The sequence below is a fragment of the Phascolarctos cinereus genome, unplaced genomic scaffold (genome assembly GCF_003287225.1).
Source record: "Phascolarctos cinereus isolate Bilbo 61053 unplaced genomic scaffold, phaCin_HiC Scaffold_5;HRSCAF=322, whole genome shotgun sequence".
In the NCBI taxonomy this organism is placed as follows: domain Eukaryota; kingdom Metazoa; phylum Chordata; class Mammalia; order Diprotodontia; family Phascolarctidae; genus Phascolarctos; species Phascolarctos cinereus.
This window is the reverse complement of record NW_027555958.1, coordinates 72,408,973-72,423,513: the sequence shown is the minus strand read 5'-3', so window position 1 is coordinate 72,423,513 and position 14,541 is coordinate 72,408,973. Positions and strand designations below refer to the sequence as shown.

The 14,541-nt window shown below is 37.7% G+C and overlaps 1 protein-coding gene across 3 annotated transcripts in view; it reads right to left on the bottom strand.

Moving 5' to 3' along the window:
* DPYD (dihydropyrimidine dehydrogenase) overlaps positions 1-14,399 on the bottom strand; it is a 1,011,926-nt gene extending 997,527 nt beyond the window's left edge. For 2 of the 3 annotated variants that reach the window (XM_078155001.1, XM_078155002.1), the window contains exon 1: positions 13,490-13,669. In XM_078155001.1, the coding sequence (XP_078011127.1) occupies positions 13,490-13,654 (165 nt within the window). In that variant the 5' untranslated portion in view covers positions 13,655-13,669. Of the gene's footprint in view, positions 1-13,489; positions 13,670-14,079 lie in introns of those variants that run through there. The other variant, XM_020999593.2, reaches the window with a different exon arrangement.
* Between the last annotated feature and the right edge of the window lie 142 nt (positions 14,400-14,541).

Below are 14,541 nucleotides of genomic sequence, written 5' to 3'. Positions count from 1 at the left end.
GAAAAGTTGAACAAATTAAGGTATATGACTGTAATGGTGTACTGTAAGAAATGAAGAGATAGTTTCAGAGCAACATAGGAAGACCTTTAGAAAATTCAGAGTGAAGTAAGCAAAACCAGGAAAACAATGCATATTATCCTATAAATATAGTAAAAATTTACAATTTTGTGAGACTTAAGACCTATGATCAAAGTCATGATCAATGATCATTCCAGAGGATTTGATAATGAAAAAATATTATCCACTTCCTGACAGAGAGGTGATAGACTAATAATATAGAATGTGACATTTTTGCTTAACTATGCTTATTTGTTATTAAGATTTTGTTTTGTTTTTCTTTTCTCCCTGAGGGGGTGAGAGGGAAATGGGGGGGGGCAGAATAAAATGTACTGTCAAAAATGCTTTATAAACAAAAAAAATTACTTTTAGGACAAAAACACAAATTTTTATTTAATATCCTTATGAGACTGGTCTAAGTATACAATTAGGCTCTCCTAAAAAAAAAAAGAAACATGAAAAGGGCAGGGTTTCTCAGGTGATTTTTTTATAAAGCAAATCAAACCTTTTTGAAATTACAACTCATTGAGAGATACATAAAAGATTATATTTTGCTGTATCTGTTTTAAATAATTTTAATTTTTTTATGTAATTTTACCTGATAGAACAAAATTCTGATTTGAAGCATCTCATCAAATATGTCATCTCCAACAGTTACAAAAGTTATATTAAAGTTATACAATATATAACAAAAGTAACTACAGAGATACTTTGATTATCCACTGAATATTTACATCCATCATGGTATAAAACAGAAAGCCATATGTTTATATAAAATATTTGCCACTGTCACAGAAGATACCCAGTGCAGAATCCAAAACAACAGAATTCGCTCAATGGCAAAGCGTGCTAATAAATCCTATTCATAATCAACTAATTGTCCTGAGCCCAGGAATACCACAAATCTTCCTCAGTAATATTCACTATACATGAGATTTGCGTACTCATCTAAACTTTTTTAAAAGTGGATAAAAATGAATGTTTCCTGGACTATCATATACGATGAAATTAGTCAGCAGGTCTCCTAGACAGGCACGATATCCAGATAATGATCTGAGTCCAGAACAGAACCAACACTACTTGGTTCATGTTGCTAAATCATGCCATTTCTTCAAAGTACCTCAAATTGTGTGTTACTGCAAAGATCTCATCTCTTTAAAATCATTAGTATCCAATATGTACTTAACAAATATTTGTTGAACTAAACCATTCCATATAATTCTTGGCCCTGTCCTTCAAATTCTACAAATTTGATCCACCTAAAGCTGAAGAACTTCCCAAAATTGCATGTAAAACAATGAAGAATGTGAGATGTCCTTCAATTGTCCATCACTCTCTCCACATCACATACTCATGTTCTACTTCTCTCTGATAAGAGGGTTTTTTGTTGTTTTTTTTCCCCCGTCTACCTCTACATTGGTACCGTGTGGCAGCTGACACATGCCCACTGTATGGCTGTGTCCTACTACTCTCGTGTTCTAAGTCTTCAGACTCTATGGTATTTCTTGTCTTACAGCAATATAACACTGAAGACTAATGATATTAAAAAGAAGCTCTGTGATGTTCCAGAACTTGATATGGTTAGTCCAATGCCATCTGCAAATAAGAGCATGGAGAGGACATATGTCTATATGCAATCCCTATTCTAACGAGTCTCTGGAGACACTTCCACGATGCTGGAAAATGCCCAAGCAGAAGTGTCTGTGGTTTATGCCTTCATTGACATTAATAAGAAAGTCAACAAATAGTTATCTCTGTTGTTATAATATTCAATGACTCACATCATTTTAGCACTCACAAGGGAGATGACATCCTAGACAGGGGAGCCTTTAAGGTAACATATTACACTACTGGATCAAATGTTTGTTAATCTGCCAAAAGAACGTTTATTATGTGCCAGGCACCGTACTAAGCACAGGGGATTCAAATTACCCAGTCCTTTCACCCAAGGAGTTCATATTGTAATGGGGGATAACATGCAAATAATAATGTAAATGCAAAACATTTACAGTAGAAATAGAAGGTCATCTCAGGCGAATTAGTAGCAAGGAGGGACTGGGAAAGGTCTCCTCCAGAAAGTGAGATTTGAGCCAAATCTTGACAGAAATCAAATAAGATGCGAATCAGAAGTGAAGAGGGAGAGCATTTGTATGGGGAACATCCAAGTAGGACAGTGTGAGTGGAAAATGAGTTTGTATAGTGAAGTATAAGGATGCTAGAAAGGTGGGAAAAGTCCAGGTTGTGAAGGGTTTTAAATACTCAACCAAGGATGTTACTACATGAAGAGAGATGATAAGGAACCACTGGCATTTACTGAATTGGATAGTGACATGGTCAGACCTGCACTTGAGAAAAATTACTTTGAAGTAGGATGGAGTTTGGATTATAGTGGGGAGAGATTTGAGACAGAGCAATTAGGAGGCTACTGTTCTTACTAATAATACACTGTTGTGTAATAATGTCAGAAGCCATAATACAAAGGGTTTAGAAGTGAGTGAGTAGAGAGTGGAGGCACCTGATGTAAATGGTTTTCTCATATAGTTTAGCTGAGAAAGGGAGGAGAAATACAAGATGATAACTAGAAGGATCAAATGAGTCCTTTTTAAGGATGTAGGAGATTTGTTCATTGTTTTAGGGAATAAGTAATAAACAAATATATAATGAGAGATTGAGATAGTGAGGATGGACTTGATCAACAATAGGAGAGTGTTGAGCAGAAATGATTCACCAAGATGTTTGTTAAGCGAAGAGAATGTAGCGAGTACAGGCATTAAGGCATGAAGGAGGGAACAGGGGTCAGGTATTAAAGATTGCAGGATACGTAAAGAAAAGGGTTAAGAGCCATAACGCATAAGAAAAAGATGAAATGATAAAAGAGTATGAACTTCTGGAGTTTTGGAATTCATGTACATGGAAATAGAAGATTTGTTGCAGATGGCAAGATCATGTTTATGTCCATCTCTGTGTGTTGCTGTGGTGGAGTAAAGGAATAAGTCATCAGGACTTAGTAAATTCTGAACTAGTATGTGAACAAACATGAATATTTATGTAGAACTCTCCCACTATGAGTGTGACTTATTTATGGTAGAGTATCAGCTCCTTTGATCTGGAATGGGTGATAGATTTTGGTACCATGAAACTCAAAGAAGGAGAGGTCACTGAATGATGGTAATAGGAGGATAATATGAAAGTAGTAATGGGTGAATAAGACATATTCTGACTTTCTACTTTATTTTAATAGTTAAACAATAATACTGAAACTATATTGACTGTACCTTTCAGTCATTTGCTGTGGCTATAAAGACACGGCATAGTCTCGAATATAATTTGTAGAAGCCTGTCAATTTCCAATTCATACCTTTATCACAGATGCTATTTTACATATGTTGATTATTCACAAAGACTCTATATAGTTAGCGAGTACAAATAAATGAATGATGCTAGAAAAGTTAGCATATTGTTCTATGAACAATGATAAAGAAGATAAGAAAAAGACTTCTGAATGACAGGAAGTTTGATGTACTTGTGTATATATATAATATATATATATGTGTGTGTGTATATATGTGTATGTATATATACATACATACACACATATATAATGTGCACATATATATATACGCATACACATGTATGTATGTGCATGTGTGCATATCCCAAATGTATTTGGAATTATATGGGTCAATAACACATGTAGTTAAATAGTTTTCCTCTGTTGCTCTTGACCCTGGTCCATATGGAGACCTAAGAACAAAGTATTTACATAAAATTTTTTCAGACTTATGAAGAAGAATAGGAGCATGATATGTTAAGTTATCCAAAATTCATTCATTTTGGTTAACATGTACAGAAATGGACTCAAGGGCATGCAGTGAAGTATGAATGCATATAGCAAACTCATAAGAATGATAGGCTGAGGCTAACAAGGAAACCTAAGAAGGGCAAAAAATTATTTTAACTATATTGGGGGAAAAGGAAAATTAGGGAAGGGACAGAATGACTTCCCATGATTCATGAAACCATAAGAACAAAGACAGAGAAGGCAGATTTGCTCAATGTTTATTTTGCTTCTGTTTTCTCTGCCAAGAAAAAATGATCTTTTGACTGGAAAGTACATAACAAAAATGACTAATAAGGAATTAAAACCAAAACCCTTAGTTCCCGTCATAAGACTCAGACACGTTATATCCAAGAACTGGCAGATAACATTAATGATTGCGCAAAAGAGTAGGGGTAACAAAAGTAGAGTAGAGTTGAGTAGAGCAACTATGCTAAAATTCAATACACTTTGATTCCTGGTAAAATTCTGGAATTTATCATTAAAGAGAGGATTAGTGAACATCTTGCAAAGGAAGCAGTAAGAGTCCATCAAAGAACAGTCATGACAAACTAACATAATTTTCTTTTGGCAGATGTATTACACTGATTAAGGTAATGTATCTAGACTGCAGCAAATTCTTTGACAACAACTTTTTAAGTTATTCTAGTGGACAAGATGGGAGATGTGGGCTAGATAATACTACAATTAATCGGATACAGATGTGGTCTAAATGTTTTCATTCAGAGAATTGCCATTAATGTTTTGATATCAACTTGGAAGAAAACCTTAATAGAGTTCTGACCTCAGAGATAGGTGTTTAGCATTATGATGTTTAACATTATCAGTGACCTTGATAAAGACAATAGATAGCATGGCTATCAAACCTATACATAACACAAACGTAGGAGGAATGTAAGACAGGAAGGATTAAATGGGATATTGACAAACTATAATTTGAGGTTTAAAACAAAAAAATAACTTCAGAAGTGCAAGATAGGGCAGGCGTAGCTAGACAACAGTTTGTCTTTAAAAAAAATCCGAGGATTTTAATGGACTGTGGGTTTGAAATGGGTAAATAATATGATATAGCAAGCAAAGAAGCTAATTTTAGTCAGGTTATTTTTAAAAGACATAGTATGCAAAGTTAGGGAGGAAGTAGCTTTCTTCCTTGATCACTCTGGATGCCATAAAGAGTTCTTATATTAAAGAAGACCTGGATTCGAATCCTACTTCTCAAAGATACTATTTGTGTCATAATTGGCAGGCCACTTAACTGCTGCAAGCCTCAGTTTCTTTGTCTATAAAATGAGAATAGTACCTATGGTACCTTCTTCCAAAGGATGCTGAGAAGCTCAAATGAGCACTATATAATAACACTGTTTTGCAAATGTTAAATTGCTATAAAATCTCAGTTATCATTATGATGAGAAGAATACAGAAGCAGTAATGAAAGGCCTAACATTCATGTCATATAGAACTGGTTGAAGGAACTGTGGGTTTTTAGCCTAAAGAAGAGAACCCTTTGGAGGAACATGACCAATACATTCAAGTATCTAAAGGGCTGTCATGTGCAAAAGGGATCAGACTAGTTCTTTTTGTATTGCATGGCAAAGATAAGAGCAATAGGTAGAAATTTCAGAAAGTAGATTTGAGATTGAGGTAAAGAAAAACATTACAGACATTACATATATTCAAAAGCAGAAAGGGCCTGCCAATTATTCAAGGTCTTTGCACAAAGGCTGGATGACAATTTGTCCACATGTCATCAAGGAATTTTTCATTCAGATATAGGTTAGAATAGATGGCTTCTGGGGTATCTTCCAAATCTGAGATTCTATCCTATCCTTTTTTTTTTGGCAAGACAATGGGGTGAAGTGACTTGCCCAGGGTCACACAGCTAGAGAATTGTCAAGTGTCTGAGGTCATATTTGAACTCAGGTCTTCCTGAATCCAGGGCCAGTGGTCTATCCACTGTGCCATCTAGCTGCCCCGATTCTATCCTATTCTTCCAAATCAGAGATTTAGACTAGTTTTCTATACTAATATACGAAAAAGGACATGGCTGATTTGGTCTGACTTTGTTTGTAAAACAAAGTCATGATGCTACACTTTGAAAAAGCTACTGAGAAAAGTCTATGAAACTGTCAAATTTCCTTCTATTGCACTTACTCAGTTTCTTTTGGCAATTCCTACCATGGTAGATAAAGCTTATTTCTCAGAATTAGACAAAGAAAGACCAGCTTAAAAAGAACTACTGTCTTTCAAATCTTACCCGAACTAGGAAGAGTAGTTAAATACGCAAGTAAATAAAGTCAAACAAAAAAATTATTAAGTAGAGTACCATAGTACTATACACAAGCAAAAATACTGAACTCTTTGTCCCTATGTCAACCATATTCCTGAGGGTAACAGAATACTTCCTTTTCTCTGTTTGTGTCGTATCTTCTGTCATTCCATGACATTTATTTTTGCAGTTCTAGCAACAGCACTTCATCACTCCCCCTTTGTCCCTCTTTCTGCACTATACATATGCTGTCATCATTTGGAATTGGTCAGTTTGCATAAAAGCTTGGACAGGAATATATTGGGGGTTTTAACATGATTTTCAGCTAAAGGCCACCCATATTCACAACCATAAATTTCCACACCTTTTAATATAAAAATCTCTTTATTAAAACAGTTAAAACAAAAAACAAATTGTAAAAATGGAGGCAATTCTTTAAAGAGACTTTTGAAAATATTACAATACAGTCAATCTGCACAGTTGCCTGAAAACAAAGTCAACCAACAACATGATAAATGTATTAGAATTGGACTGTGTAGAAACGGGGTCCTCAGATTTGGGTTCATGGCCCCAGATCTCATTAATAGATTTCAGGGAGTATAAAAAAATTGCATCTTTATTTCAATATGATTGTTTATAATATGCTGTATTTATTTCAGTATAATTGTTTATAATATGCTGTATTTATTGTATGCATTTAAAAACATCATCCTCAGAAAGTATCCATAGGCTTTACCAGACTGTCAAAGCAGTCTGACACCAAAACATTTAAGAACACGCTCTCTACAATATGGTGAATTCCATGTCACCACCCAACATTTTCTCAAGTACTGCCCCAAGATGCTAATTAAATTTCTGGCACTGTTTCTCCATTTTTCATGTTTATCATCTACATGTTGAAAATTTATCTTGAAAATAACTGCTGATATTTATATAACATTCTTAAGGTTTTCAAAGTCTTTTACATTTTTCATCTCATTGGAACCTCACAACAACCAGTGAGGTAGGTATTATTTTCCCCACTATGCAGAAGAAAATATCAATGCTCAGAGAACTTAGTCATGTTGCTGAAGTCAGACAGGTACCAAATTTCAAAGGCAGGACTCACCCCAAGTTTTCCTAACGTTGTTTAACTGTTACATCTACATAAGTGTTTTGCCTTTACCAAAGTTTTTGTTGACCCAGTTAAAAGATGGCAAAAAGAAGCAGTATTTGGAATGAGAGGACCTGAGTTTGAATTACATGTGTTAACTATTATCTCTATGACATTGGGAAAACCATTGACATCCTCTAGGCCTGTTTTTTAATCAATAAACTAGGTAGGCGAGTGGTATATAAATCATTTCTAGGGTCCTTTGAGCTGCACATTCTTTGATAATGATATTTAATGGGCTTTACCTACACTAAAGTACAGAAATCATAGTATCAGAGTTTTAAATCTGAAATATCATCGACTTCAACCTCATTACTTTGCAGAAGTTACAGGAAAATTAAATGATTTGCTCAGGATCATGCAGGCAGTACATGGCAAAGTCTGAAGTAGAACCCAAGATTTCCCTCTCTAAATCCAAAGCTCTTTCCACTCTACTATGTTTTTGGGCCTTTCTCTCTTTATTCTGGCCTTAATTTTACATAAAGGCTCTGATTAAAATGCCAACATTTATCATTTACCCTGCATCTTAACTTTTTGTCAGTTTCATCTTGGCAATTTGTCTATCAGTTCCAGACTAAAGACTTCTGAAGTCTGTAGTAAGACTTCAAAATTTAGTAAAAAATCTCTGAGCCAAGGAGTTTTACTTACTTCCCCTAGGGGATCTTTTTTCTGTGATTGTTCAAAAAAGAGACTTTTGCTGGCCTTTTCCATTATTTTTCCAGTCCAGAGGTCTCTTTTCATCCAGCTGTCCTTATCAAAAGCCTCTGCCAGTGAGGCCCCCTAGTGTCTTGCTGCTGGGAGTTATTTATTTTCTACCAATCTCAAAGAGAAGTAAAAGCACCCAAAACACCTTCTGTCCTTTGGGCTGAGTAGCCAAATCTACATATTAAAACTTAGGTTAATTAATTAATAGCCTTGTAGCTAGATTATCTTAACAATTTATTAGGACTCTTTTTTAGGTCTAATTAGAAGTTTAAAAAAGATAGCATCTTAAAACAAAACTGCAAATTGAAGAAGTTAAATAGAAATAAAGTGGTCCTATTGCATCACTATTATGTTGCAATTTGCATGAAATCAGAAACTGTGCTTTCAATTTCCTTTGTAATGCTCCACAATACCTAAAATCACTTTCTTCAAACTGTAAGCACTTAACAGATACTACTAACAAAGGTCGTGTAATCTTCCAACAGATTATAGTGAAGATTGCTCCTTGTCCCTGATACTCATGAACATTTAAAATTAATCAACAAGCATTTTTTTAAATTGCCTACAATGTGATATGTATTGTGTTATGCCCTAGGGGTACAAGTCCCTTCTCCCAAGGAGTTTAACCATTAAACATCTAATTCTAAGGGTTTTTTTCAAACTTTGAAGCTTTGATAGTTATCCAACTTAATTCATACAAATACTTATTAAGCACTTAATATGTACAGATAGAACTGTGCTATGAACTAAGGAAGATGCAAAGTTTGGCTAACACATGGTCCAGATCCTCCAGAAGCTCATGACCCTACGCAGAGATATTATACATGCGAAAATAACTGCATTTTATACATATATATACATATATAGACACATATGTGCACACACATATGTAATATGTATATATGCATATATGTTTATATATTCTTTAGAGAGATGGAAACGTAGATTCTATATGAATCTCAGAAATAAGAAGTAAATTAGGAGTTCCTTTTTTATTTCATCTGCTACTATAAATTCAAGATTCCTGTCTGTGCAAAGAGTAGGCACACAGATACCCCCTCATTTATTTTTTTTGTGAGGTGATTGGGGTTAAGTGACTTGTCCAGAGTCACACAGCTAGTGAGTGTTATGTGTCTGAGGCTGAATTTGAACTCAGGTCCTTCTGACTCCAAGGCTGATGTTCTGTCCACTGCACCACCTAGCTGCATACCCTCATTTATATACAGAGACAATCTTTCCCCTGAATTTGTCTTACATCTTTAAAACTGTAAATTTGTCAGATATTATTCTATTTATCTCCCATTGCTTGGGAGACAAATGATAATATTTAGAGCTAAAACTGACCTTAGGGATAATAAAGTCCAATCCTTTCATTTTCTCATGTACCCAAAAGTACTATAAGAAACTAAAACTCAGTAAGTCCCAACACAAATTAACTATCTTCCTTAATGTACTTGATGCTGACATCAATTGCCTTAATTCTATGAATGGCACCTCCTAGCTAAGAGGCATAGTAGATAGAGTGTTGGGTCTACAGTCAGAAAGACCTAAGTTCAAATGTGAACTCTAGCATTTACTAGCTGTGTGTCCTTGGATAGATCACTTTATCACTCTTTGCCTCCATTTCCTCAACTTTAAAATGGGGATAATAATAGCTTCTACCTCCACTACTTCCTAGGGTTCTTACAAGTATCAAATAAGATAATATTTGTAAAGCGTTTAACAAATTGACTGTCACATAGTAGGCACAATATAAATGCTAGTTATTATTAATATTGTTATTAGTAGTAGTAGCCTAGGCCCCAGACCTTTAAGTTATCTAACATTTCCATTCATCTCACTGCCCTCCCCTTTCTACCTAATTAGCTGTCAAATACTGTCTATGCTACTTCCAATATAGCTTTCATATTTATCTCAGTGTCTCCATTCATAACATACCACTACCTTACACTGAGCTTTTGATACCGGCTAGACTATTTTAATAGTCTTCTAACTTCTTCCTGACTCTAGTCTTTCCCCCCACCAATCCATTATCCACACAACTGTCAAAATAATATGCCAATATATGTCAAAATGATATGCCACACACACACACACACACACACACACACACATACACACACAGAATCATGTCATTTTCTTGCTCAAAATTCTTCAGTGGATCCTTATTTTCTCTAGAACAAAGTATGGATTATCTAGTTACACATTTAAAGTGTAACTACCACATGGCTCCAATCTGCTTTTTTTTTAGCCTTATTCGTCTTCATGCATTTTATGTTTCAGCCAAACTGAAGTATTAGCTGTTTCCCAGTTTGAACCAGCAACCTCCTGCCAGCATGAAAGTCATCATCCATGCCTGGATCTCCATGCATGCATCTCCTTCAAGGCTCAGTTCAGATAGCATCTCCTCTATTTCCTCTGTAGACTATATGCTCATTGAAGGCAAGGACTGTGCCTTTTTTATATTTGTAAATGTCTGTCTGTTTGAACTGGCATGATTTGACATAGTAATGGACTTTAAAGGATGAGCTGGAACTTAACAGGGAAAAAAGGGAGTTGGTATTGCAAGGATTATGAGCAGAGGACTGGATACAGAGGTCAAGAACACCAAATTTATGAGAGAAGGCAGGAAATGTGGACTGGCACAAGATTACAGACATCCTTGAATACTAATGAATGGAAATTGAGCTATACTTGAAGGACTTTGAAGGTGTTTCAGAAAAGGAGGAAAAAGATTTTGCATAAGCAATTATTGTGGAAGCCGCAGCTTTGAAACTGATGCATGATCTTATTGAAATAGGGCTTGAAGGCGGATAAAACATAAGAATAAATCAAATATGCTGACTTTGACTCCTTGCTTTTAATTTTTTGGACTAGATCAGTTGTTTCATTGGCATGGCATATCAGAATATGAAAATCCTCCCTTAACAATGGTAGATCATAACCTACTCTACAACTATGTATAGGCTTAAGAGAGCCTGGGGCACTGAGGCATTAAGCGATGTGTCTAAGGTCATACAACCAGTATGTCTCAGAGGCATAACTTGAACCTAAGGCTTCTTAACTCTCAGGCCAGCTCTTTCTACACTCTGACAGGAAGCATCTTCTAATGACCATTTATGAAGAATTTGGTGTTCTATAAAATAGTAGTAAAACAAGCAATTTTAGGGTTCTGTTATTGTTCTTCAGTCATGTCCAACTCTTCATGATCCCATCCGGGGTTTTCTTGGCAAAAATAGTGGAGTGGTTTGCCATTTCCTTCTCCAACTTATTTTACAGATGAGGAAACTGAGGCAGACAGGGTTAAATGACTTTCCCAGGATCACAAAGCTACTAAGTGTCTAATGCCAGAGTTGTACTCAGGAAGAGAAGTCTTCTTGACTCCAGGCCCAGCACTCTATCCACTATGGCACCACCTTGCTTCCCTGATATTTTCAGAGTAGATACAGGGTTTTTTTTCCCCCTCTGTTTCCTCATCTACACAGTCTTGCAACCTACATGTCATCCTGAATGCCACACCATCTCTCACACCAATCTCCACATCCAATCCTGTGCCAAGTCCTGTTGATTTTGCCTTCTTAATATTTTTCATATATGCCATCTTTTCTTTTATGGCACTTCCATCCACCCCTGGGCAGGCCTTCATCACCTCAAGCCTGGACTGTTGTAAAAGCCTGCTGGTTGGTTTCTTTGCCTCAAATTCCTCCACATTACAAGTGATCCTCCAGTCATCTGTCAAATTAATCTTCCTAACTGACTATGTCACACACATTCCCCATACTCAATAAATGCTTGTGTATTCCTATCATTTCCAGGGTCAACTAAAAAAATAAAAAATAAAAATGATTTCTCCTTCACAACATGGCGCTCTCCTACCTTTAAGGTTTTCCAACCTTATATCCTACCCACAAACCCTTCCATCCCATGATACTGGCCTCCTTGTTCCTCCTGGAACAAGACACTTCATATCTGAGCTCTAAACAGCTTTTCCTAGCTATCCCCCACAGTTGAGGTACTCTCCCTCATTGTCTCTGCCTCCTGGCTTTCTTCAAGTTCTAGATAAAATGCCATCTTCTACAGGAAGTTTTCCCAATCTCTTCACTCTGTGGATGTCTATAATAGTTACTTTCATTTTGTTTCCTCCATTAGACTTCGAGTTCCTGTAGAGCAGGGAGAAAGCAGTTTTTTTAAGCCATTCTTTATATCCTCAGGGCTTAGCATAGTGCCTAACACATAGTAGGAGCTTAATAAATGTTTATTGATTGACTTGCTGTCTGGATAAAAGCTTAATAAATGACTTTTGAAAGAGCTGAAAAATCACTATTTGACCTGGTCCTATCACCATTCTATAACATCATGCTTAATAAGTTATTGCATAGTTGGGGCAATGTGAGATAAAGCTAGTTACATTTGTTTCACTGGCATCTTTCTCCTCAATGTATTGAAGTAACTGAGGAGGATAAGGAGGAGGAAAAGAAGGAAGAAAGGAAGGAATGAAGAAAAGAAAGAAGGAAAAAAGGAAGGAAGGAAGAAAATCAGAAGATGATGATAAAAAACTCTGCAATAAAGTCCCCCCCCTTGTGACACTGAACTCTGAAGCAGATAACAGTGATAGGAGTGCCTTTCCTACAGGTCCCCCAAAACAAAATGATATGCTTAGTAAAACATAAGGAGATAGGAATCAAAGTCACAACTTGTAGCCCTTGAAAGAAAAAGTCAAATAATGAAAAGGGTTGACATTTTCCCCCCACCATGTGACTTAGGATTCAGTCCAATACAAAGAATATCCAAAAATGAGCTTTCTACCAGATGCAACTGTTAAGTTACTAAATGTTACTTTAAGAGGAGTGTTTGGATGGACTAACCCCAATGAACACATAGGACAGACCTGAAGTTTTCTTCAGATACAAGCCAAGATACAAGTAGAGAATGTAACTGTAATTAAAACAGGTGGTTTAAGAAGTTCTGATTTGCTTTACATTAAGTATAGAAAAACTATTGCACAGAAGTGGTTAAAAGAGTTTTGTTTCACTAGTTCTGAAAGAGAAAGAGAAAGGGAAGAATGAGGGGCATAACACCTCCCTCCCTCGGGGGAGTAGTATTAGATATCTAAAAAACCCTGTTTGTCCCGGTCCCTAGATGCCAATAGCATGAACTGGAGTCAATAAAGTCTTGAACTATGACTATCTGAGATTAAAAGAGCTTCCCCTCTCATCGGCAAGTATAGCTAATAGAAAATGACTACTTCAATACAGTCCATTACCTTTTGCATTTATAAAGGAATGGACTGGAAGGAGAAAGGAAAGAAGGGTAGTGGGAGATGACTAGGTTTGCCTATGCCCCTCCTTACTGCAGTATAGTCTACAAATCCTCGATTTTTTCACCCACTTCTTTCCCGAGTTATATTGTTCCATGAGCTATTGAACCAGCCCATCTCTCCCTTTTATCTTATCTCCCCTGTCCATCTCACCTTTCCAAAGTGCACGAGGAAGAAGAGGAAGCAGATCAGCTGCCAGGTCCAGGTACCCCACGGAAGTGTGCCTCTAATTTCTGTGAGCCCCAAGAAGCGGTCGGCTTCTCCATCCCCCGCATCCCCCTCCTTCTCTGCCCCCCACCCTTTTCCTGAGTTTGTCATCCAGGGTGGAACGGTCCACAGTTCCTGGTTCCGCGAAAAACAAAGAATCAAGTGCCAAGAGAAGGAGAGCTTCACAGCCCAGTCACAGCCCAGTCTTGAACTTTCGTATCTCTAACTGCCTGGGTCAGTGCCCACGCCGGCTTCCCCATAGCCCTCCGAGATTTAGCCAACGCACCCCCCCCCAAAGATTTGCTGCTGAGTCAAAGTTTTGTGGATCTCTGCTACTTGTTCTAAGCTTGCTTTCTGTCTCTGTCTCTCTTTTTGTCTCTCTGTCTCTGTCTTACTCTCGCTTTTAGATACACGTTCACACACACACACACACACACACACACACACACACACACACACGCCCCCCCCCCCCAGCCAGTGCCTCCTCCACATCTCCACTGGAGAGGAACCTCCATCCTCGAGCGAGCGCGCTGTACCTCTATGTCCACGGGATCCTTGCTCAGGACGGGAGCCATGGCAGTCACTCAGAGACAATCCTCCCCCTCCCTTCGGTCCTAGTTCACCCCTACTGGAAAGCAGCGGCGTCTTCGCCTCCAAAAATCAAGTGGCAGGAAAACAGGGAGGGCAGGGGAAGGAGGAGGAGGCGGAGCGGCAGTCCCAACTGCGACGCCCCCCGTGGGCGGTGCTGCCTGCCCTATCTCCCTGGCTCGCTCCTTGGGCTGGCTCGCTCTATGGCTCGCTAGCTTGCTTGCACGCGTCTCTGTTCTCTCCTCTCTCCCAGAGAGTAGCAATCTCACAGCTGCCGGGGCTCCCGGGGTGCATTCCAGGCCTTGAAAAACAGGAATTGGGGGAGGGGCCAGTCCGCCCCCTTCCCGTCCGCCCCCCCCACCCCATTCCCGACCTGAGGTCAGCTGGACAGACTGCAGCTAGAGACCGCC